This window comes from Elephas maximus, chromosome 19 (genome assembly GCF_024166365.1).
Source record: "Elephas maximus indicus isolate mEleMax1 chromosome 19, mEleMax1 primary haplotype, whole genome shotgun sequence".
NCBI classification, from domain to species: domain Eukaryota; kingdom Metazoa; phylum Chordata; class Mammalia; order Proboscidea; family Elephantidae; genus Elephas; species Elephas maximus.
Genome location: NC_064837.1, coordinates 7,959,011 through 7,984,792, shown reverse-complemented (window position 1 = coordinate 7,984,792; position 25,782 = coordinate 7,959,011). Strand labels below are relative to the sequence as shown.

At 41.0% G+C, this 25,782-nt stretch overlaps 1 protein-coding gene across 7 annotated transcripts in view; it reads right to left on the bottom strand.

Annotated features, from left to right (window-relative positions):
• The window catches only part of ZNF18 (zinc finger protein 18), a 150,876-nt gene that overhangs the window by 45,532 nt on the left and 79,562 nt on the right, over positions 1-25,782 (bottom strand). For 2 of the 7 annotated variants that reach the window (XM_049859559.1, XM_049859555.1), the window contains exons 5-6: positions 21,907-21,991; positions 13,909-15,206 (exon numbers count right to left, since the gene is read on the bottom strand). The exons of 3 other annotated variants lie outside the window; for them this stretch is intronic. In XM_049859559.1, the coding sequence (XP_049715516.1) occupies positions 14,419-15,206; positions 21,907-21,991 (873 nt within the window). In that variant the 3' untranslated portion in view covers positions 13,909-14,418. Of the gene's footprint in view, positions 1-13,908; positions 15,207-21,906; positions 21,992-25,782 lie in introns of those variants that run through there. 2 more of the 7 variants (XM_049859561.1, XM_049859558.1) reach the window with 2 other exon arrangements.

Here is a 25,782-nt window from a genome sequence, read left to right as displayed (position 1 = left end):
GAACCTATTATACAGCCACAGTAGTCAAAACAGCCTGGTATTGGTACAACAACAGACACATAGACCAATGGAACAGAATTGAGAACCCAGACATAGATCCATCCACGTATGAGCAGCTGATATTTGACAAAGGACCAGTGTCAATTAACTGGGGAAAAGACAGCCTTTTTAACAAATGGTGCTGGCATAACTGGATATCCATTTGCAAAAAAATGAAACAGGACCCATACCTCACACCATGCACAAAAACTAACTCCAAGTGGATCAAAGACCTAAACATAAAGACTAAAACGATAAAGATCATGGAAGAAAAAATTGGGACAACCCTAGGAGCCCTAATACAAGGTATAAACAGAATACAAAACATTACCAAAAATGATGAAGAGAAACCCGATAACTGGGAGCTCCTAAAAATCAAACACCTATGCTCATCTAAAGACTTCACCAAAAGAGTAAAAAGACCACCTACAGATTGGGAAAGAATTTTCAGCTATGACATCTCCGACCAGCGCCTGATCTCTAAAATCTACATGATTCTGTCAAAACTCAACCACAAAAAGACAAACAACCCAATCAAGAAGTGGGCAAAGGATATGAACACACATTTCTCTAAAGAAGATATTCAGGCAGCCAACAGATACATGAGAAAATGCTCTCGATCATTAGCCATTAGAGAAATGCAAATTAAAACTACGATGAGATTCCATCTCACACCAGCAAGGCTGGCATTAATCCAAAAAACACAAAATAATAAATGTTGGAGAGGCTGCGGAGAGATTGGAACTCTCATACACTGCTGGTGGGAATGTAAAATGGTACAACCACTTTGGAAATCTATCTGGCGTTATCTTAAACAGTTAGAAATAGAACTACCATACAACCCAGAAATCCCACTCCTCGGAATATACCCTAGAGATACAAGAGCCTTCATACAAACAGATATATGCACACCCATGTTTATTGCAGCTCTGTTTACAATAGCAAAAAGTTGGAAGCAACCAAGGTGTCCATCAACGGATGAATGGGTAAATAAATTGTGGTATATTCACACAATGGAATACTACGCATTGATAAAGAACAGTGACGAATCTCTGAAACATTTCATAACATGGAGGAACCTGGAAGGCATTATGCTGAGCGAAATGAGTCAGAGGCAAAAGGACAAATACTGTATAAGACCACTATTATAAGATCTTGAGAAATAGTAAACCTGAGAAGAACACATACTTTTGTGGTTACGAGGGGGGGAGGGAGGGAGGGTGGGAGAGGGTTTTTTTATTGATTAATCAGTAGATAAGAACTGCTTTAGGTGAAGGGAAAGACAACACTCAATACATGGAAGGTCAGCTCAATTGGACTGGACCAAAAGCAAAGAAGTTTCCGGGATAAAATGAATGCTTCAAAGCTCAGCGGAGCAAGCGCGGGGGTCTGGGGAACATGGTTTGCGGGGACTTCTAAGTCAATTGGCAAAATAATTCTATTATGAAATCATTCTGCATCCCACTTTGAAATGTGGCGTCTGGGGTCTTAAATGCTAACAAGCAGCCATCTAAGATGCAGCAATTGGTCTCAACCCACCTGGAGCAAAGGAAAATGAAGAACACCAAGCCCACATCACAACTAAGAGCCCAAGAGACAGAAAGGGCCACATGAACCAGAGACCTACATCATCCTGAGACCAGAAGAACTAGTTGGTGCCCGGCCACAATCGACGACTGCCCTGACAGGGAGCTCAGCAGAGGACCCCTGAGGGAGCAGGAGAGCAGTGGGATGCAGACCCCAAATTCTCATAAGAAAACCAAACTTAATGGTCTGACTGAGACTGGAGGAATCCCGGCGGTCATGCTCTCCAGACCTTCTGTTGACACAGGACAGGAACCATCCCTGAAGACAACTCATCAGACATGAAAGGGACTGGTCAGCGGGTGGGAGAGAGATGCTGATGAAGAGTGAGCTAATTATATCAGGTGTACACTTGAGATTGTGTTGGCAACTCTTGTCTGGAGGGAGGATGGGAGAATAGAGAGAGAGGGAAGCCGGCAAAATTGTCAAGAAAGGAGAGACTGAAAGGGCTGACTCAAGACGGGGAGAGTAAGTGGGAGTAGGGAGTGAGATGTATGTAAACTTATATGTGACAGACTGATTGGATTTGTAAACGTTCACTTGAAGCTTAATAAAAGTTATTATAAAAAAAAAAAAAAAAGACTCGAATACAGAGTCCCGCAGGCCAGAATAGGCCCGAACAGAGATTTCCGGAGCAAGAGATGGCCCGAGAATAAAAAAAAAAAAAAAAAAAAAAAAAAAAGATATTTTGATTAAGAAAAATATTGTTATAATAAAAAAAAAATTTCTCAAAAACAAGTAAAGGTAAAGAACAGAGCCTTATTCTGATCAAACATAGAATCTTTGCTCTAGGCAGATTAGACACAATGTAAAGAATATTGTTCACAGTGTAGGTGAAGGCACTAATCAGTAAACCTAGGAAACAAAGCCGTTAAAATCGAGCAAACTTTGCTAAGATTTTATTGGCTTCTTTTCAGTGCCAGGTATTATAAACCGTGGTAAATATTTTCATTACATTCTTTCACGTTCTGGAACAAACTGTTAATTTGCTTTAGGACAGAACTCTGGGGTCCATGATGTCAAAATTAATTTGACAGTAATTTTAAGTTGTTATTAATGTTAACATGCAATTTTTTTCATCATTGCATTCATCAAATGAACAATGAAAGATTTTTCGAAATTCTCAGTTTTAATTTCTAATACAGTGTCTGTTTTTATAATCCAGGTAAACAGATGCTCTTTAAAGTACACAATAAATTCGAAGAGTGTTATGGGTTCTAGACACCAAAGGAAGTTTGAGAATATCTAATTTAGGATAAAATGACTTTTTCTTTGAAAAACGCAAGCACATACACATTGTGTTTTTCTATCATTCTATTGCTCTAAGTGTAGTGTCAATCATTCATGTCAATTTTTTATTTTAATCAATGTACCCACTCAAAAACTGGGGTTTGGACAATTGAGAACTGTTTTACAGAAGCATTTTAGTAGACTGCCAAAGCTCATGAACACATGTAACATTACTTTCTATAGTCACACAGACCTCTTATACAGATTCTTAAAATGACAAAAACCAATACATTAATATGACCCAGAATTCAGATGCTGTGGCATATAAAAATAAGAAGCAAAAGTATATAAGCTTAAAATTATGCCTCACAATCATTGTTTCACTATTATATCTTAGAAAATTGTCTCAGCATTCAGCACTTGTTCATTTATTAGCTTAATTTAACAGCAGTCCAAGGTTTTCAGATACCTAACCACCTTGAAAATTATCTTCAGGCTGACATACTACAAAACATAATTACTATTAAAATAAAATTTTTGTCAGAATAATGATTCAATATTGTTGAACATGGGTTGCAGCTTTCATAATCTTAATTATGGAGGAGTGATGTTAATTTATTAGTCAGTAAACCTGTATAAGTTTAGGAAAAACAAATCATAGTGCAATAAAATATACACTTGCAATATACTTAAATTAGTAATGATAAATTCAGGAAAATGTAGCTGCTTTATTTAACCACAATTATTAAACAGCTTATGTTTAACAAAGATTTACTTTCACTATATGAAAATGAATTCCTAAAAAAAATTTCTGAGTTAATTTCTGTAAGAATAAATCAAAAAAAAAAAAAAAAATCTATAAAGGTGAACAAGCTCCAAGTAGGATAAACTCAAAGTGATTTACACCAAGACACATTATGACCAAATTGTTAAAAGATAAAGACAAAGAGAATCCTGAAAAGAGTAACTGAAAAGCAACCATCATTTATAAGGGATTGTCAAAAAGATTAAGAGCTGTTACTCATGATCAGTCATGGAGATCAGAACACAGTGAGATAAACTATGCAAAGTGCTAAGAGAAAAACGGTTACCCAAAAATTTAAGATCCAGCATAACTATCTTTCAAAAATGAAAGAGAAATTAACACATTCCCAGATTAAAAAACAAAAATTGAGAGAATCTGTCACTACCAGGCTAGCCCTACAAGAAATCCTAAAGGGAGTTCTTCAGAATGAAATGAAACAAAGGGCACTAGAGTGTATCTCAAGTCCACATGAAGAAATAAAGACCACTGGTTAATTTAACTACATAGGTAAATATAAAATACACTATTACATAGTTCTTATTTGTAACTTTATTTTCATCCTATCTGATTTAAAAGACAATTGCATAAAGCAGAAATTATAAATTTGTGTTGATGGGCATGCAATGTATAAGAAAATAATTTGTATGACAACAACAGCACAAAAGAGGAGGGAATGGAGTTATACAGGAACACAGTTTTTGCATTTTAATGAAATTAAGTTGGTATTAATCTGAACTAGACTATCAAGGTGTTAATTACAATACCCAGGAAAACCTTTAAGAAAATAACTAAAATAGATAGATGATGGACAGACAGATGGTATAAGAAACAAGGGAATTAAATTGCCACACTATGCAAATCTGCTGCGAGATGTCTTTAAAGTGTTAAAAAGAAAAAAGACATCATCTTGAAGACAAAGATGTGCCTGGCCCAAGCCATGGTGTTTTCAATCGCCTCATACGCATACGAAAGCTGGGCAACGAATAAGGAAGACCCAAGAATTGATGCCTCTGAATTATGGTGTTGGTGAAGAATATTGAATATACCACGGACTGCCAAAAGAATGAACAAATCTGTCTTGGAAGAAGTACAGCCAGAATGCTCCTTAGAAGCAAGGATGGGGGACGCCATCTCACATACTGTGGACATGTTACCAAGAAGAATCAGTCCCTGGGGAAGGACATCATGCTTGGTAGAGGATCAGCGAAAAAGAGGAAGACCCTCAATGAAATGGATTGACACAGTGGCCGCAACAATGGGCTTAAGCGTAACAACAATTGTGAGGATGGCGCAGGGCCAGGCGGTGTTTTGCTCTGTTGTGCACAGGGTCGCTATGAGTCAGAACCAACTCAACGGCACCTAACAACACCAACAATAATGTATCTACTTAACATAAAAGAAGGCAGTAATGAAAGAATAAACCAAAATCAAACCAAACCCATTGCCATTTAGTCAATTCTGACATATGGGGGTTGAGGGGAGACAACTAGCAAAATGCCAGGTGTAAATCCTACCTTATTAGTAATTTCACTAAGTGTAAATGGGTTAAACACTACCATTAAAAGAAACAATGGCAGGATGGATTTTTTTAAAAGATTGAACTATATGCTGTTTATGTTATTAGGTGCCATCAAGTCGATTCTGACTCATAGTGACTCTATGTACAACAGAACGAAACGCTGCTCATTCCTGCACCATCCTCATGATCACTGTTGTAAGAGACATATTTTAGATTCAAAGACACAAATAGGTTGAAAGTAAACAGAAAAATATATACTATGCAAATCAAAAGAGAGCTGTGGGGGCGATACTAATATCAGACAAAACATACCTTACGACAAAAATTGTTATTAGAGACAACATTTTATAATGATGACAAGGTCAGTTCATCAAGAAAATATAACAATTATAAACATAAGTATACCTAACATCAGAGCCCCAAAATACATGAAGCAAAAACTAACAAAATTGAAGAGTGAAGGAGACAACAATGACAGAGAATTCAATACCCCACCACTAACAGTTCCAAGGTTTCTTTTTGGGGGTGATTAATATGTTCTGGAATTACTACTGATGATTGCACGACTTCCTGAATATATTAAAAACCACTGAATCACATACTTTAAAGGGGTCGGTTTTATGGTGTGTGGGGTGAAAAAAGTTTCTATCCCTACTACCAATCATAAATACTCAGATGGTGGTGGGGGTACTCACCACATTTCATATCAGCCTCTAACTGAACTGAAAGGGGCACATCATTCCCTTTAAATCAGTTTTATGGAAAATAAACCAAACTCTGCCCATAGCATGAGTGGCTCAGAGCCACTCGGACACAGGCAAGTACTTTGTGAATGACTCTGGATCAGCATTTTCCAAAGTATTTTCCATAAAACACTAGTACTATGGGAAAATTAATCGGTTCTAAAGAAAAGGGTCCTGTGGTCAAGCAAGTTTGGGAATTACTAGGGTAAGCAAAGTGTCTATCCCCAGTCTTTGCACAAGGTTTGTCAGTGGGGACCAACCTATGAGTGGACTTTCAACCTGAAAACTAAGGAGAGCCCATCCAAGTGGGTTCTAGCTGGAGTAGCCTTGCTTCTCCAGATCTAGTTTCCTGCAGAGCCACTGAGAAAGCAAGAGGCTGAGCAGGAGGCTACCCAAAGGCGAGGATGGGTAAGGGTACACCAGATATTTAGAAAGATGGGAAATCATGACTTCTCACAATTCTGTAGAATTCCTCTAGGGATATTGGAGAACTGCCAAACATCAGTGAGACTCTGAGCTAGGTAAGTGTGGGCACAGGGATGAGGGAAGAATTTCATAATATTGAAACTTTGCTAATAAAGTGATTTATTCTTCAACTCTGTCTGGTCCAGAATTTTTTTTTTCCAGTCTGTGGGTTCTCTTTTTACTGTTTTGGTGAAATCTTTTGATGAGTGTGTTTAAATTTTTAGAAGACCCCGGTTATCTAGCTTATCTTCTGGAGTTTGTGTATTGTTAGCTATGGTTTGTATCCTATTTATGCTGTATATTAGGGCCTCTAGCATTGACCCTATTTATTCATCCATGATCTTTATAGCTTTTGGTTTTATATTTAGGTCTTTTATCCATATTGAATTAGTTATTCTGTATGGTGTGAGATATGGGTCCTGTTTCATTATTTTACTGAGGAACATCCAGTTTAACCAGTGCCATTTATTAAGAAGACTGTCTTGGAGACTTTCGGCCAACATGATGCCATAGACAGAAGCACCACGCCATCCATCCACAACAAAGACGCAAAAAACTATGTGAAACAGAGACAAGCGTTCCTGGAACCCGACATGTCAAATGAACAGTTAAAGAACTCGGCTAAACACCCAATGGAATAAGAACAGAGAGCGAGGAGAGATATGCGCAGAGGTCCCCTATCAGCTAACACAGCACGAATTCACCATCTTGGACCCCTGTCAGAGATCGGCGGACAGGGAGCACAGGAAAGCAGCTTCATGGAGCCCCCAGCAGGAGACAGAGCACCTGGTAACCAGCCATAGACACTTTCCCACCCCCACCCTCTCCCTGCAGCTCTACCTCCGCACTTCCTGGCTGGCTGTGGTGGCTCAGCTGGATGGGAACTGCAGCGACCAAGCCACTTGGATTCGCACCACCCCCATCTGAGATAGGTGAACACAGAGTACGGGAAAGGAGCTTCACACATTTTCCAGCAGGAGACACAGCACCCAGTGACCAGCGATATACACTTTCCAAACCCCCACCCTTCTCCGCCCCCCTCCCCGGCCCGGTGTCCTCCGCTTGCCACTGGCCACAGTGTCTTGGTCGGAAGGCAACTGCTTCAGCCCCAGCCCGCCTGGATTCTGTTGCTTGTATTCCTTTTTTCCGTTTCTTTTGGTTTCTTTCGTGCCTCCCACCACCTCCCCCTCCTTTCAGCCAATCACCTGGCTCCGTGTGCCATCTCTGATTCTTCTTGAAAGGCTGTGAAGTGCCGCTTGACTGGGAAACCACTCCCCCGGCCCATGACACCACACTAACCCTGGGGCTTTTTTGTTTTGTTTTGTTCCGTTTTTTCTTTTTGTGGCTTGGGAGCCCCTTCTACCATGGCTTATGAGCCACATCCCCAGTCTGCACAACCCAGGGTGGCATTTCTTTTTTCATCCTGTTTTCTTTTCTCTCTTATTTCCTTCCTTTCTTAACTTCTCAGTTCTCATCTCTCTATACTTAATTTTCCGGTCTCCTGAGTACCTGGTGCTGTGTGACATCTATACCCCCTCTAGCCAGGCTATACTGTGCAGCCTGGGAGACACTTTCCCAATCTTTGCAGCCACACCAGTGGGACCCCTGGGGGCTTCTCTCCTTTTTCTTTTCCAAATTTTTATCAATTTTTTCTTCCTTTTTCCCTTTTTGTCTTTCGCTGTTTCTCAGTTTCTCATCTCTTCACCCCAATCACAAGCTCCCTTAGCACTCCATTTTTTGTTTGTTTATTTCTGGCTCCTGTTTCTCCTTTTCCCCATACCCATATTAGCTCCACATATCACAACCTCCCCCTCCTTCCTGCCTAACCTCACTGGGCACTGAACATCACAGCCCCAAGCAGCATAGGTACGGCCTACTGGAACCTGCCCAGCATGGACTCCCATCACAGCCCCTCCGCTTCAGCTGACTTGCCCTGCTGCACCCCGGTTAAGTGACTGGCCCGGCCCATTGGACAAGGAGGTGAAAAGTATCATGACCACAGATAAACAAACAGCAAAGAACGCACAGACTGCCTGCTCAGACATAACCAAATAAAACAAAAAAGGATGAAATAAACAGATCTATAATCAATAAACAAAGAAAATAACTACTGAATGTCCCAAAGACAGCAAACAATATCAAAACATAAAAAAAAAAAAGGACAGGATGGTTCCAGTAGGCATCCAACATAAACCACCAGATGACTTTCCAGTAGAAAAAAAGGAACTAGAACTACCTGACAGGAGATCCAAATCTCTAATATGCAGAGCTATCCAAGAGTTGAAGCAAAAAGCAGACAAAAATGAGGGCAAAATAGACAAATTTATGGAAAAAGCAGACAAATCCATGGAAACTACAAGCAAAAAAAAAATGGAAGAATTCAGGAAATTAATACAGGAACAAAATGCCAAAATAAATTCACAACTAGAAATTATACAAAAACAACAATTAGAAATCCAAAAGATAAACAACAAGATTTCAGAAATGGACAGTGGATAGAAGGGCTGAGGAGCAGGTTTCAAATTACAGAAGACAGGATCAGCGAAATTGAGGACAAACACTTGGATACAACTGAGGAAAAACCAGAAAAATGAAGAAACCCTGAGAATTAAGAGGGATACAATCAAAAGCAAAAATCCGTGAGTGACCAGAGTCCCAGAACGGGGAGAAAACAGAAAACACAGAGATCATTGACGAAATGCCGACAGAAAACTTCCCTAAAATCATAAAAGATGAAAAGCTGACCACTGAAGACGTTCAACGAAACCCATACAGGATATAGACCCCAAAAGAAAATCACCAAGACATATCATAATCACACTTGCTAAAACCAAAGACAAAAAATCCTGAGAGCAGCTCACGAAAAACAAAAAGTCACATACAGAGGAGAATCAATAAGACTAAGCTCTGATTATTCGGCAGAAACCATGCAGGCAAGGCACTGGGGTGACACATATAAAACCTTCAAAGAAAAAACTGCCAAGAAAGAATAATATACGGTGTGAAACTCTCATTCAAATATGATGGTGAAATTAGAACATTTCCAGATAAACAGAAATGAAGGGAATATGTAAAAACCAATCCAAACTTACAAGAATTATTAAAAGGAGTCCTTCAGTCTGAGAACATCAGACCACAGCCTGAATGTAGGATGCAAGATACCAGCCAGATACCAACATAGGAAATGAACTCTCAAGGACAATCCAAAACCAAAAGAATTACAACAGGGAACCAGAGAGGTTAATCTGTAAATGACAACAATGTCAGACAAATAAAAGAGAGAATAAACAGTGTAGGTATAGAAGTTTCCAATGGAGATTAAGGCAAGGTGATATCAAGTAATAATAGACTGGTTCAAAGGAAGATAAGGGTAAATTTCAAGGTAAACACAAAGAAAGTTAAAAAACCTACTTATCAAAATAAGGAAGAAAATCACAAAGTCTCAATAAAAACAAAATCTACAAAAATAAGGGAAATGACAAAGAAATCCACAAACAAAACAAACTCAGCACTGGAGGGTAAGAGAAAAGAAAATGTCAGCACCACAAAAAATAAAGTACTATAAAATGAAAGCAAGAAACTCACATCTATCAATAATTACACTGAATGTAAATGGCCTAAATGCACCCACAAAGAGACAGGGAGTGGCAGACTGGGTAAAGAAACAGGATCCATAGATACGCTGTCTACAAGAGACACACCTTAGAAACAAAGATGTAAACTTATTAAAAAATTAAAGGATGGAAAAAATATATCAAGCAAATACCAAAAAAGAGCAAGAGTGGCAGTACTAATCTCAGATAAAATAGACTTGAAAACAAAATCCACCACAAAAGACAAAGAAGGGCATGATGATTAAAGGGAGGATCCATCATTAAGACTTAACCATCATAAACTTCTATACACCCAACGGCAGGGCTCCAAAATACATGAAACAAACTCTAACAGCACTGAAGAGATACTGACAGTTCCACAATAGTAGCTGGAGAATTCCTCACACCATTCTCATAAAAGGACAGATCAAAAACAAAAACAGATATGGAAGAGCTAAAGGTCAGCTTTTCATCTTTCATATTTGAGAAATTTTCTGCCAGCAAATCTTCAACAATATTCTCTGTGTTTTTCATTTTATCCTTGTTCTGGAACTCCAATCACATGCAAATTTTTGCTCCTGATTGTGTCCCACATAAATCTCAGGTTTTCATTTTTCTTCATTCTTTTCTCTCATTTTTCCTCGACGTGGCATCCATGAATTTGTCTTCATTCGCACTGATTCTGTCTTCATTTGTTTCAAATTTTCTCCTAAAACTTTGCATTGAGTTGTCCATTTCTGAAATTTTATCTTTTGGATTTCCACTTGCTGTTTCTGTATGATTTCTAATTGTTTACTTTGACATTTTGTTTTTGTATTATTTTCCTGAATCCTTCTATTGCTTTTTCTGTGTTTTCCTTGATTTTGGCTGTTTTCTTTGACTCTTTCTGTTCCATGATTTTGTCTATGTTTTTCTCGGTTTTGTCTGTTTTCCTTGATCTCTTTCATAATCTCTTGGCGTGCCCTAAATACCAGTCTTTTGAATTCCATATCAGGTACTTCCACTGCCTTTCCTTCTAAAAGGTTATCTGATTCTTTATTTTGGTCAATAGCTGGAGCCATCTTATCCTGCTTTATGTTTTGATATTGTCTGCTGCCTCCAATATGTTAAGGTATGATTTTCTGTATTGTGTATTGATTGTATGTTCATTTGTTTGGTCCTGCTTTTTTGTTTTCTTTTGATATGTCAGGGCAGGCAGGCTGGATGTGCTTTGCTGCTTGCTCTTCTGTGGGCACAACAGCTCTTACAAACGTCCACGTGGACAGGGCTACAGCAGGCAAGGTGAGCCTGCTTTGCTGTACACTGGTTTGGCGAGCTGGCTGAAGGCATACTGGGTGGGCACTGTCTGCCTCCTGATGTTGGTCCTGCAGTGTGGGAGTGTTCATAGCTCTCTGCCAGATGAGCAGGGATGTTGGACAGGAGTGGAACAGGCTCACTTCCTACCATTTAGCAGCTGGCCAAGTGGCAGGAAGGAAGGAGCACAGCAGGCCTGGTGCAGTGGTGGACCTGAGTGCCAGGGATGCTCCAGACACGGGGGCACAGCAGGTGCTGGCAGGAATGTGCGCAGATGTGACATACTGGGCTAGGTAGGTGAAAAAAGAAGAAAGAGGAAAAAAAGAAAAAAAAATGATGACACCATGGGGGATGACGAATGAGGTTGGGCAGACCCAGATGCAGGTGGGAAGGGAGAGCAGATGATGTATGGGGCTAGATGAGAGGGAGAAAGAAAAAACACATGATGGAATGGTGGGGTCTGGTGGGTGGGGCAGGGCAGTTCTGGGGAAATGGCAGGCCAGTGCACCCATAGCTTTCTAGCTGCAGTGACTGGTGGTGGCTGGCAGGAAGAGGGTTAGAGGGCTAGGTGAGAGGGAGAAATCATAGGGCCTGGTGAGTGGGGGCTGGACATCCCAGGAACCAGTGGGAAGGGAGGGTAGGTGATGTACAGAGCTAGGTGAGAGGAAGAAAGAAAAAAATATGGTGGTGTGGCAACAGTCAGTGGGTGGGGTGGGGCACCCATGGGCTAGTATGGACCTAGGTGGAAAGGAGAAAGAAAAATAGAAAAAAAATGGTGGCATGGTGAAAGCCAACGGGTAGAGGTGGGATGGATCCGGGGCAGTGGCAGGTCATTAGCTCTCTAGCCATGGAAACATGGCAAAGGACAGAAGGAAGGGAAGTAGATGGTGTACAGAGCTAGGTGGAAAGGGTAAAGAAAGAGGATTAAAAAAAGGTGCAAGGTAGGAGGAGGTAGGGTGAAACGGGAGGTGTGGGGTTTCATAATGAGGTTCCTGGCAGTGGGGACTGCAGGAATACGGGGGTTCTTGTTTCTACTCACCAAAACAGTGCAGGGTGGGAAAGCTTGTTTCTCTGGTTACCAGCTACTCTGTCTAGTCTTGGGTGCTCTGTAAAATTCCCTTCCCGTATTCACGGACCTCTGTCATTGCTGGCTGTGTTTCAAGGCCACGTTAGGCCATTTTAGTTGGCAGGGGACGTCCACTTCATATTTCTCCCCATTGTTTTTTGTCAGTTTCTTCTTCCATTTAGTATTTAATCTAGTTCTTTATTCCTTCATTTGATGCTTAGAGTTTCAGGACTGATGTTTATATCTGTTTTAGATTTTTGGGTCTTTGCTTCAGAAGGAGAGGATAGTAAGTCTGTCTACAGTGCCATGTTGGCTCCGTCCTCTCCTCTAAAACTTTTAACCTATGTTTCCTAAGTTTTTTTCTATGGAAGAAATTTTCATTGGAAGCTCAAAGGGTTCCACGATTTTAATGATGTATAAAGAGTTCTATGGGTAGGCTTGTTTGGAAAGAAATGACTGGGAGGGCCCAGTATTCCTTCTAGTGTCATTATGCCCTCATAACCCTACAGAGACTTATTTTTTAATCAATTACTATTTAGAGTAGTGGTTCTCAAACTTGGACAGGCATCAGAGCCCATGGAAGGTTTGTTAAAACAAAGATTGGTAGGGCCCAGCTCTGAAAATTTCTGATTCATTAAGTCTTTGGTTCAGTAAGTCTAACAAGTTGCAGATGCTGCTGGTCTGGGGATCACACTTTGAGAAACCCTGATTTAAAGCATCAAAGTCTGCCATCCCACAAATCTTTGCTATGCAGAATACAGAATCCGATGCCAACTCCTCCGTATTTTTCCTACTGTCAGCCCGGGTTTCCCACACCCCATTATGTGGAGTCTTCTCCCTCATCTTCATGCAGTAAGGGAGTTGACAGATTTCTCTGGGACTCAGGAACTCTAACTTGAGGTTTGTTTCTCCTCTCCCATTAACCAGTAACTCACTTCCCACTGTTTGCCAACATCTTGGAGCTTCCACCATGTAAGTTAATCTGTTTTCAGGGAGATAGCTGTCTTGCTAATTAGCATCTTCCTTCTAGATCCTCACCCGAACAGTACAATACAGCCAGGCATGAAGACAACAAAATGAAGAGGAAGTGGAAGTCTCAGGATACACAAGCGAGAGGACACTTTTCAGCAAGCATCTTTGGAAGAATAGGTCATTTGTACAGGTTAGATATATCTGTTCGTAAACCTCTAGGCAGTACTATAAAATCAATCCTATTGATTTCTTAACACCTTCCAACAAAAGGAGGTAATGAAGATAATTTTAAAGCACAGAGCACTTTAGCAAAAATGATCATGTAAGTGGGATGTCAGGACAAAAAGGGGCAGCTTGAGGGGCACCAGCAGGTGGGCACCAAAGACAGACTGACCTGAGACACCACAGTGCCAAGCACTAGCCAAGCTCTCACAACCTGGTCTTTACGTTAGCACTATCATATCACTGTTCTGCTCTATTCTAAACTTAATAGGTCTGTATGGGTTCAACTAGGAGCTCAACTACAATTTGGGATCTTCCGTGAGAAAACGCATGTTGAGTGATAGTCAACACAGTCAACATTTCAGACACAAAGGAGATCGGGAGTGACTCTACTAAGTTTATTTAAAACAAGGACACTTCAAGTTCATTTTTCACCTGTACATGAACCATCTACTTCTCTATGTCTGCCTGCTCTTCTGTATCAGGAAGACATGTTCTGGAATCCTGGCTCTAAAGGGCTGATCAGAAGTTCTTCCCATGAACAGTAATTACAGTTGCTCTCTTAAACTCTTCCCAGATGACGCTTCTAAACGTCAATCTCCAAGTGACACTTTTTTCCCCAAGGGGTCTAAGAGAAGACTCTGAACAAGGCAATGAGCTGAAAGATGAAGACATTTCTTTCTCCTGATGCAGAAGCAAGAAATTAAGCTGGCATGGAATCCAGTCCAGGAGCCAAATCTATCCTCCAACTTCAAAACCATCTACAGGTTCTCCCATCTCCAATCCATGAAAACAGACCAGGGATATGAGATGCAATTCCTGCAGATGATTCCAAAAGCTATGTATTTTTAAATGGAGAGAGAGAAAAATGGGATAAAAGAGTCCTGCTATTGAAAGGGTTTCTTCCCCAAGTGGGATCTTTGATGTTTATCAAGGCTCGAGCTCCAGCTGAAACTTTTCCCACAGCGGGAGCATTTATAAGGTTTCTCTCCTGTGTGGACCCTCTGATGTCTATTAAAGTTTGACCTCTGAATGAAACTTTTCTCACAGATGAGACATTTGTATGGTTTCTCTCCCGTGTGGATTTTCTCATGGTGGCGCAATCCAGAGAAGTCACTGAAGCCTTTCCCACAGTAATCGCACTTGCAAGGCTTCTCTCCTGTGTGGATTCTCTGATGCTTCACAAAGTCTGAACTCCGCAGAAAGGCTTTTTTGCAGGTATGGCACTGAAAATACTTCTCTCCTGTGTGAGTTCTCTGGTGAAAAACAAGCTGAGAATTCCTGTAAAAAGTTTTTCCACACTCCCTGCAGGTAGGGAGCTTCTGGGCCATGGGGGGTCTCAGCTGACCTTTCTGGGGGGCCTCTGGCTTCTCCTCGAGCCACAGTAAAGACAGGTCTCCTGGGTGAGGATTTGGCAAATGTTGGCCTAGCTGTTTCCCAGAACTCCTTTCCTGAGGAGAGAGCTGTTCCCCTCCCCCTGCTCCTTGGAGGTTTCCCTGTGCCTCAGGGAGATGCTCTCCTTCTCCAAAGCGACTTGGCTCATCCTCACTGAAGAAGCCACTTAGGGAAGCCTGAGGAGGGGCCTCTCCTAAGATATCATTGTAGGCATCTGGAGGTTCCTGGTTCCTATAGTTTTCCAAGTTTAGGTTCTCTTTGTCACTCTCCTGCCTATCTCCTGAAACAAGAAAAAAGAAAGATTTGGAACAGTTCAGTAAATTTTATGCCCTGTTTTCTAAGTCATATATGAAAAAAAGATGTATCATAAAACATGGATTCTTTTACTAAGAGGCCATCAGGGAGCAAAGAAAAGAAAATATCATCCAGCCTGAATCCCTGGCACTATACTTTGCGTGCCCTGTGTTGAAGAATATGTGGTTCAGCTCTGCAGCTGAGGAGAATTTCTAAATAGCAAAACAGAGCTCATAGCGAACTTTTTTGACCTCTCTATAAATAAGCAGTATAGATTTTCTTAAAGCCCAGAAAAAAACAAGTATATTATGACAGTACTTAGTGGCACAGTATTTTAAGCATTCGGCTGCTAATAAAAAGGTCGGCAGTTAGAATCCAGCAGGCGCTCCTTGGAAACTCTATGGGCAGTTCTACTTTGTTCTATAGGATCACTATGAGTTGGAATCAACTTGAGGCAAAGGATTTTATTTAAAAAAAAAAAAAATTCTTATCTGATTATATATAAAAAAGAAATATCACTAAACACTTTTTGAAAAGAAAAAAAATACAAAAAAGAAAAAAGGAAGAAAAATATACAGAAGAAAATCAAAATCAACCTCAATCACACTACTCAGAGATAAAAATTATTAGCAAACATTTGCTTCCAGTCTTTTTTTAACCTATACATACACGTTCTTTTCCCCTACACAAGAGATACCATGTTGTATATACAGTTCTATATCAAGCTTTGCATCATAACATTGTAAATTATGCCATTTATCGATTTTACATGGACTCTTCCAATCTCAAGTAATCCTAAAATTCATTAAGTGCAGTAACTGGTAATTTTACAATGGATTTACTGCAGTGTAGCTATAGTGTATAAGTGACTGCCTTTGTCTGTGCTTGAATCCAGCATCCACATATCCTTTGTTAACTCCTAGAGATAGCTAAAATTTTGTTTTTCTCATCGTAATTCAGGTTTCTGACTAACATCACTGAACACCGATGCATACTTTAGATTTTTATTTTACTGGTAGAACGCATTTTCATACTTTTATATATTCCTTTATTCTTGTAACCTAATGAAGCAACTTACCTTTTTCTTTCATGTATTGGTACCTTTGAACACCAAAATTACTTGCTCCAGAGCTAGACCTGAACTTGTTAACCAACAAATTCCTCTCAAATCAAAAACGCACTGTCTCTTGCCTTAAAAAAGTCTTTGTAAATACTTTTAAGGGCTGAATAATGGTCCATCATAGTAATGTACTACACGTAAGCTGTTTAAGAATTCTCCTCCTGTAGAAAACTAAGTTATTTACTGCGTTTTTGTTATTATAAATAATGCTGTAATAAGTAATTTTTGTTCTAAGTTTTCTCCTCATTTGTGAACAATATATTACGAAAGGTTCCTCCAAGTGGAATTAGGGTGTCAGCACGCGTGGATCCTCAGGCTCTTGGTACCACCTGCCACTTGCTGTCGAGTCTCTCTAACTCAGGATGCTCTGTATTTGTCAGAGAAAAGCTGTGCTCCATAGCGTTGTCCATGGTTGATTTTTTCAGAATTAGATCTCTAGGTCTTTCTTCCAAGGCACCTCTGGGTGGACTCAAGCCACCAACCTTTCAGTTAGCAGCCAAGTGTATTTACACTTCCCACCACCCAAGGACTAAAGCCCTTGATACCTATTGCCAAACCAACTTCCAGAGCAACTATGCCATATTCTGGCATAAGTGTTCAGTACTTAAGTATTGAGTGTTTTTAAATATTTGCCATTTGGATACATGAAAAATGTTTAATTGTTTTAAATTTTAATTCCTTAAAGGATGAAACTATTGTTCACATTTATGAGTTACTTTTCATGCTCCAAGGCTGCTGCTGTCCATTTCTCATTGGGCAAGTCATTTTTTTTTAATCAACTCAGATTAACTCTATATTAAAAAAAAAATCATGAGCTCTCATATTTATGGAAAATGTGTTTGACCAATTTCTTTACGCTACCTTTGAGGTTATTTTTTATGCACAAAATTTAAGTTTTTTTTTTTCTTTTTAAATATAATCAAGTCTTAATATTTTCCTTAATGATTTCTTCCATTGCTTTTATATTTAAATATTCATTTTTATATTTAAATTTTATATATTAAATTTTCCCATTTGGACATCAGTTAAATATACACTCATTTTCTTCTTTACTTATATACTCATGCTTTATCTCTTTTTAAGCTGCTTTCATCTTATTTTGGTATGTTGTTGTTGCTGGGTATCGTCGAATCAATTTCAACTCATAGTGACCCAGTGTGACAGACTAGAAATGTCCCACAGGGTCTTCTGGGATATAATCTTTACAGTAGCAGGTCACCAGGTCTTTCTCCCACAAAGGTGATGGGTGGGTTAGAAACAACTTCTTGGTGAGCAGCTGAGTACTTAACTGTTCCACCACCAGGCATCATTATTTCAGTATATTATATAAATAAAATCTAATCCAATTTGTCTTCCCAGTCCACGCTGCTCATTCGACACTGGCTCGCCCTACTAATTTGGGTCGCTTCCTCCTCCATCATATGTAAACTTCTTACATACACCAGCTTCTTTTCCTAGGCTCCCTTTTCTGCTCCATTGCTCAACGCATCAATTTTTACATCAGTATCACGTTATTTTAATGATCTGATCTTTATAATACAACCATCGACAACAAGTTGCTGTTGAGTCAATTCCAACCCATGGTGACCCCATGTGTGTCGTCACAGTAAACTGTGCTCTATAGGGTTTCCAATGGCTAATTTTTCCATGGAAACCCTGGTGGCGCAGTGGTTAAGAGCAACAGCTGCTAGCCAAAAGGTCTGCAGTTCATATCCACCAGGTGCTCCTTGAAAACTCTATGGGGCAGCTCTACTCTGTCATATACGGTCACCGTGAGTCCGAATCAACTCAATGGCAACGGGTCCAGGTAATTTTTCAAAAGTAGATCACCAGGGCTTTATTCTAGGGCACCCCTGGTAAATGCAAACCTCCAATCTTTTTCAGTTAGCAGTCAAACACTTAACTGTTGCACCACCCAGGGACCTGGTAATACAACAGATTCTTAACGTTTCCGGATTTAACATTCATAAACTTTCGCCATTTAAATCTTTTGTTTATCTATTCGTGCCTATTTTGAATTCTTACAGATAAACTGAAGGAACGTTTTCTCAAATACTAAAAAAATAAAGAAAACATTCATGGCGATTTTGATTAGCAGTATGAGTCTATGGCTTTTGAGGCTCACTCGCCTGCTGGCCTGCTCTAACTATGAGCTCTTCTTCTATGTGGTCAATCAAAACAGCACATGCGCTCTCTCCTGTGATTCTGACCCTTGATCCTAGTCCAGACCTGGCAGACTGGCTAATTACTGTATCTTTGAGAAAAGTCTTTTTCCATGTTAATCCTGATGCTTCTACACTCGTCCAGGATCTTGTTCCAGTGACCTGAACTCGTGCACCAGCCGCCCACAGGGTGCCTCTTCTCCCGGTGATTCCAGCCCATCCCGTATATGCTGCCAGGTTAATCTTCCTAAACCTTTTCCGAGTATTTTTTTCACTCTAAGAACCTGCAATGGCTTTTCCTTGCCTATCCAGGCAGGCCGACCTTCTAGACTCTCCAGGGTCTGGGTCAAGGTAGGTGTTGTAGTTTATCTACCCCTGCTATAACAGAAATACCATAAGTGATTGACTTTAACAAACAGAAATTAATTCTCTCACAGTCTACAAGGGTAGATGTCTGAATTCAGGGTTCCAGCTCCAGGACAAGGCTTTCTTTCTCTGTCTCTCTCTGCTCTGGAGGAAGGTCCCTGTCATCAATCTTCTCCTGATCAACGAGCTTCTCAGCTCAGGGATCCCAGGTCCAAAAAATGTGCGATTCTTTTTTTTTAATTTTTATTATTCTTTAAGTGAAAGTTTGCAAATCAAGTCAGCCTCACATAAAAAAAAAAATTTATATACACCTTGCTATATACTCCTGGAAACCCTGGTGGCGTAGTGGTTAAGCACTACGGCTGTTAATCAAACAGTCGGCAGTTCGAATCCGCCAGACGCTCCTTGGAAACTCTATGAAGCAGTTCTACTCTGTCCTATAGGGTCGCTATGAGTCGGAACAGACTCGATGGCACTGGGTGTGGTTTGGTTTTGGTTTACATACTCCTAGTTGCTCTCCCCCTAACGAGACAGCACGCTCCTTCCCTCCACCCTCTATTTCCACATCCATTCAGCCAGCTTCTGTCTGCCTCTGCCCTCTCATCTCGCCTTGGGACAGGAGCTGCCCACAAAGTCTCACGTGTCTACTTGATCCAAGAAGCTCACTCTTCACCGGATCATTTTCTATCCTATATTCCAGTCCAATCTCTGCCTGAAGAGTTGGGTTTGGGAATGGTTCCTATATTAGGCTAACGGAAGTTCTGGGGACCATGACCTCCGGGGTCCTTCTACTCTCAGTCAGAACATTAAGTCTGGTCTTCTTACAAGAATTTGAGGTTTCCATCTCACTGCTCTGCTGCTCCATCAGGAATTCACTATTGTCAGGGCAGTCATCAGTTATAGCCGGGAACCATCTACTTCTTCTGGTCTCAGGCTGATGTAGTCTCTGATTTATGTGGCCCTTTTGTCTAGTGGGCTCATGACAACCTTGAGTCTTTGGTGTCCTTCATTATCCTTTGCTCCACGTGGGTGGAGCCCAATTGATACATCTTAGATGGCTGCTTGCTGGTGTTTAAGACCCCAGACGCCACTCTATACTGGGATGCAGAATGTTTTCTTCATGGATTTTATTATGCCAATTAACCTAGATGTCCCCTGAAACCATGGTCCCCAAACCCCTACCCCTGCTATGGTGGCCTTCGAACCGTTTCGTTTATTCAGGAAACTTCTTTGCTTTTGGTTTAGTCCAGTTGTGCCGACCTCACCTGTATTGTGTGTTGTCTTTCCCTTCACATAAAATAGTTCTTGTCTACTAATTAGTGAATACCCCCTCTCCCCTCCCTCCCCACTCACATAACCATCAAATAATATTTTCTTCTCTGTTTAAACTATTTCTTGAGTTCTTATAATAGTGGTCTCATACAATATCTGTCCTCTTGCAACTGACTGATTTCACTCAGTGTAATGCCTTCCAGATTCCTCCATGTAATAAAATGTTTCACGGATTCATCGATGTTCTTTATCAATGCACAGTATTCCATCGTGTGAATATACTATAATCTATTCATCCATTCATCCATTGATGGACACCTTGGTTGCTTCTGTCTTTTTGCTATTGTAAACAGTGTTGCAGTGAACACCGGTGTACATATATCTGGTCATGTAAAGGCGCTTATTTCTCCAGGATATATTCCAAGCAGTGGGATTGCTGGATCATAAGATAGTTCTATTTCTAGCTTTTTAAGGAAGCGCCAAATCGATTTCCAAAGTGGTTGCACCATTTTACAATTCCCACCAGCAGGGTATAAGCCTTCCAGTCTCTCCACAACCTCTCCAGCGTTTATTATTTTGTGTTTTTTGGATTACTGCCAGCCTTGCTGGAGTGAGATGGAATCTCATTGTAGTTTTGATTTGCATTTCTCTAATGGCTAATGATCCTGAGCATTTCCTCATTTATCTGTTAGGTACCTAAATGTCTTCTTTACTGAACTGCCTGTTCATATCCTTTGCCCATTTTTTTAACTGGGTTATTTTCTTTTTGTAGTTGAGTTCTTGCAGTATCACGCAGATTTTAGAGATCAGACGCTGATCGGAAATGTCATAGCTAAAAACTTCTTCCCAGTCTGTAGGTAACTTTTTACTTTTTTGGTGAAGTCTTTGGATGAGCATAGGAGTTTGATTTTGAGGAGCTCCCAGTTATCTAGTTTCTCTTCTGGTGTTCATGCTTGTTAGCAATGTTTGTATACTGTGTATGCCACATATCAGGGCTCCTAGCTTTGTTCCTATTTTTTCTCCCATGATCTTTATTGTTTTAAATTTAATATTTAGGCCTTTCGTCCATTCTGAGTTAGTTTTTGTGCATGGTGTGAGGTATCGGTTTTGTTTCATTTTTTTGCAGATGGATATCCAGTTATGCCAGTACCATTTGTTAAACACATGGTCTTTTCCCCATTTAACTGACTTTGGGCCTTTGTCAAATATCAGCTGCTCATATCTGAAGGATGTGTGGGACTTGTCAGAGACTAGTACTCACAAAGTCACCGAGAAATACGTTGAGAATTAAAAAAAGGAGAGTCTGAGGAGGTCGAAGGAAGGCCATGCAAACCACCTGGAAAGCTGGGGCTTGGATTGTGACCAACTGCAAAAATGTCTGGCAAACGTAGTGTGTTTTAGTGGAAAGAACATGGACTCAAAGCCAGCTAGGCTGAGTTCCATCCTGACTCAGCACTTACAAGGGATATAACAGGCAGCCAGTGTCTCAATCTGACACTCTCATCGTCTTTTAATTGGGACTTTACCATCACCCATTTCACAGGACTGCTGTGGAGATTAGAGGAGTTGCTGTATGTAACACACCACGAGAGCCCTAGGCATCCAATGCAAGGAAGTTCTTACTACAGCTCTGCCAGCTCCAACTCACCCCAGTTCCCAACTGTGTCACAAATGATTTCCTCACGCTGAGAACATCAGGTGGAATGTGTGTCTCTAAAAGAACACAGACACTGCCTAAGGGCTTCGCAGTCCCTCCATGTCCTCACCTCCTGAGACCATTTTCCCATAGGTCTCCAGCATGAGATCCCAGTAGTGTTCCTTTTGAGTAGAATCCAGGTGCCTCCACTGCTCCTGGAAAAAAATACAAATTTGTGACCACAAACATGGCTCCAAACAAAGGGTTTGAACCCTACCTTCCCTGTCCATAGTAAAACTGAGAAGGAAGGAACGTGTCTTAGGATCCTGGGCATCAAAAGATTTGAAAAATCTTGGAAGAGGGATTCAAGGGAAGAAGAGGCCAAGAGGAAAACAACAGTCCCTACTTTAATATTTTTTGCCCTGATTATAAAATGTTTAGATTTTAGATTTTGTGTGTCTGCGTTTTTAAATTGCATGCATTTAAGGGTAAATCCTTCATCTTGAATGGAGAACACAGCAGGAGGCAGGAGCCTTTTCCACACTCTTCTTTTTTAACCCTCTGAAGTACTGATAGGAGCCTGATATTCCCAATATTTAACTGAAATCTGGAAATTCAAGGGGGAAAAGAAAGAAACAAAAAAGAAATTTGTTGAAAAGCAAGTGCAAATCAGCAAAAAGGAAGGAAGAATCAATGACAAAGTCAGCTGAGCTGTAAGCCTCACGGTGAAACAAAGACTGGTGGATTCAGAGAAAGAGCTGTACACCCTGAAATCCCCAATAATTCTGGTCTAACATTCAATCAGTGGATGTGTTCTCGGGAACAAGGTGTCCCTCAGTAATCCCCTAAAGGAAACTTCTTTTCCTAGGGAGCTAGGACTCAAAACAGGAAATACCAGCGGGCTAGAGTCTACTGGCATGAATCCAAATTTCAACCTCCCCACCAAGAAGCTAGTTCTGTAGATATTCACCTTCTCTAGCACAGAGATGAGCAGCACATTCTTTGGAGGGTCCCAAGTTCCAGCTCTACCACCTTCTAGCTGTGTGACCTTTAGCAACTTACTCAACTTTTCTGAGCCTTACCCTCACCTAATAAAATCCCCAACTAAAAAAAAAAATCAGGTTTAATAGAAATAATCCAAGTGTCACCTCTTTTATAGCACACTGTACTGCTCATTCATAGCCTTCATCACAGTTTATTTATATCTACGTATAGATATGCACACACACAATTAACTGATTACTATTTGCCTTCACTAGCAGGTAAGCACCATGACAAATGGACTGTCATTCTCTCCACTGTACTTCCCCAGTACCCAAGACCCTACCTAGGAGAAGAAGGCACTCATTTTGTCATCTGGGTGAAATAAAGCAGTTAGCAAGTAAGTCCTCTGTGGATGCTGCATACTATTATGGTTACTATAATATTCAGGCTATGGGGTGATCAGTCTCTCAGACTCACCCCAGGGGACTACAGAGGGAATTCAGGGATTCTATCCACGTCCAGGCAACACAGATGACCAATCAATGGCCATGCATTACGGTCCCTGCCAGACTACAGCCCAAAGGCATGACAGAGGTATTTTGAAGTCACCTTCCTGTCACACACTGTCACACTGAGGGATGCCATTCTCTGTCCTACATCAAGTCGGCCTCTACAACATCAGCGGACAGTGGAGAATGGATAAAAGAAATGGAGATACCAAAAAGTCTTTAATTAGCAGACAATAAGCACAAGAAAAGGAGGGAAGGGGCTGAATGTTTTAATGTGGAAAGGAAAGGAAGCAAAAAAATTTACCTCAATGTATTTAACTATTAACTATAGAAAAAACCAAACCCATCACCAATGAGTCGATTCCGACTCATGGTGACCGTTTGCGTCACAGCACAGAACTGTTCCTGGTGGCCACGCGTGTCACAGCACAGAACTGTTCCTGGCGACCACGTCATGGCACTGAACTGTTATTGGTGGTCACGCGTGTCACGGCGCAGAACTGTTCCTGGTGGCCGTGTGTGTCACTGCATGGAACTGTTCCCGGTGGCCGCGCGTGTCAACGGCACGGAAGCGTTCCACAGGGTTTTCTTGGGCATAATGTTTACAGAAGCCGAATGCTTAGCCTTTCTCTGCGGCACTGCTGGATGCGCACAAAGCACCAACCGTTAGGTCACCAGCCGACTGTAAACCATTTGCACCACACATTTCTAATGTGAATTTTAATTTTTAATACAAAATATGAATTGGTAGCAGTGTACAGTTACTCTTCTGTGCCTGAAGCTACTTGAATGGCCCCTTGAAAACAACTGGCCTGAGTAAACACGGGTGAAGACAGGAATGGTCCATCGTCACAGTCTAAATATGAAGACCCTCGGTCAGCCTGGCAGAGAGCAGGATGGGAATCCAAGCAGAGACAATGATTAGTGCCTGCCTCCCTGGGCACAGGGTATTCCATGGGTACCAGACTGTCCCTGCCAAGAACAGGTGAGAACAAGGCAAAAATGATAGAGCCCCCCAAGATCCCCAAAGGCCTCAGTCAGGGCATTTGAAAACCAGAAAAGTCAATTCAGGGGTCTCTGAACAGTGTACCTCCAGCTTAAAGCCACAAACACACTCAAAGATCTGCCAAGAAGCTGGGAAGGCTGGAATAAGATCCCCTATATTTAGGGAAATTGACTCGACAGCACTGTGTTGTTTGTTATGAGATGGGATTGACTGAATATCAAGGGGCTTGGGTTTTTCTTGGTTTTGTATACAGGGGAGACACCAACTGCAGCCATCTTGTTGATTTCCATTTTTATAAGAGGAGGAAAACTTAACTTCCTACTCCTGAAAGACAGCAGCGTGGGATGGAATGGGGAAGGTAACACCTTTTACTATGGAAATACCACCACCTCGAGGGTTTAAGAGGTATTACCACAACTGACTCAGTTATTTGTACTGTAACACATTCCCTTAAGTTTCAAAACAGAAGAATGTGAGTAGAACAATCAAGTCCGGGAGGCTCTAACTCAGTCGTGGTTTCTGATGAGGAAGCGCCACGTGTAGTGACGCGGCTTCACTACTCTAGAGTTAGCCCTTAAATTCCTGATTTCTAGAAGAGATTAGAGGGAGTGGTCACCTGTGTCTTAAAATTACTGTCACTTAAAAAGGATTCCATTAAATACCAAGGTCCTTCTGATGCAACAAAAAATTGTTGTTAGCTTGGAGTACAGGGCCATTGGGATTGGGTCAGGGTGATTTTTGCTGGAGTTGAGTGGTTGTTAATCCATTATCTCACCTAAATGTAGGGAATAAATAGTTGTCCGTAAGGAATCAGGGCTGCTGGTTGAACGTTTTGAATCTCTTGAATTAACAAAGTCAGAACAGGTAACGGTTGAGGTGTCCACTCTCCTAGTTAAAAATGTGCTAATAATCGTATCTGCCTTTCATGGGCTGGTTACTCTGCACTTACTACAGAAGCAGCAATAATCATCCAAGTCTGGTTGAAACATTTCACAGAAGGCCCAAACCCTTTTCACCAAGCAACGTTCAGCTTAAGATTCTGGTTTCTGGGTACCCTGACAGCATAAACCTTCACCTATTGGCCTGTCTATCTTCTTCTGACTCAAGTACCTGACAATACAATTCCCAAAGAACAGTCCCCTGAAGGTTTGAAACAATGTCTTAGTTAAAGTGCATTGCTGTGAGCTGGCACTGAATCGACTCCAGCTCATGGCAAGCTCGTGTACGACAGAATAAAACACTGCGTGGTCCAGCCTCATCCCCACAATCATCAGCACGTTCAGGTCCAGGCTGCTGACTGTCTGTTGTGCCAGTCCATCTCACTGAGGGTCTCTCAAGCTCTTGTTGGCCTCTACGTCATCAAACATAAAGTCCTCCTCTGATGACTGATCCCTCCTGATGACATGTCCAAAGCAAGTCAGTCACAAAACGTTCTGTTGTGAACCAAAAGGTTTTCACTGTCTAATTTTCGAGAGTAGACCATCAGGCCCTTCTTAGTCTGTAATTG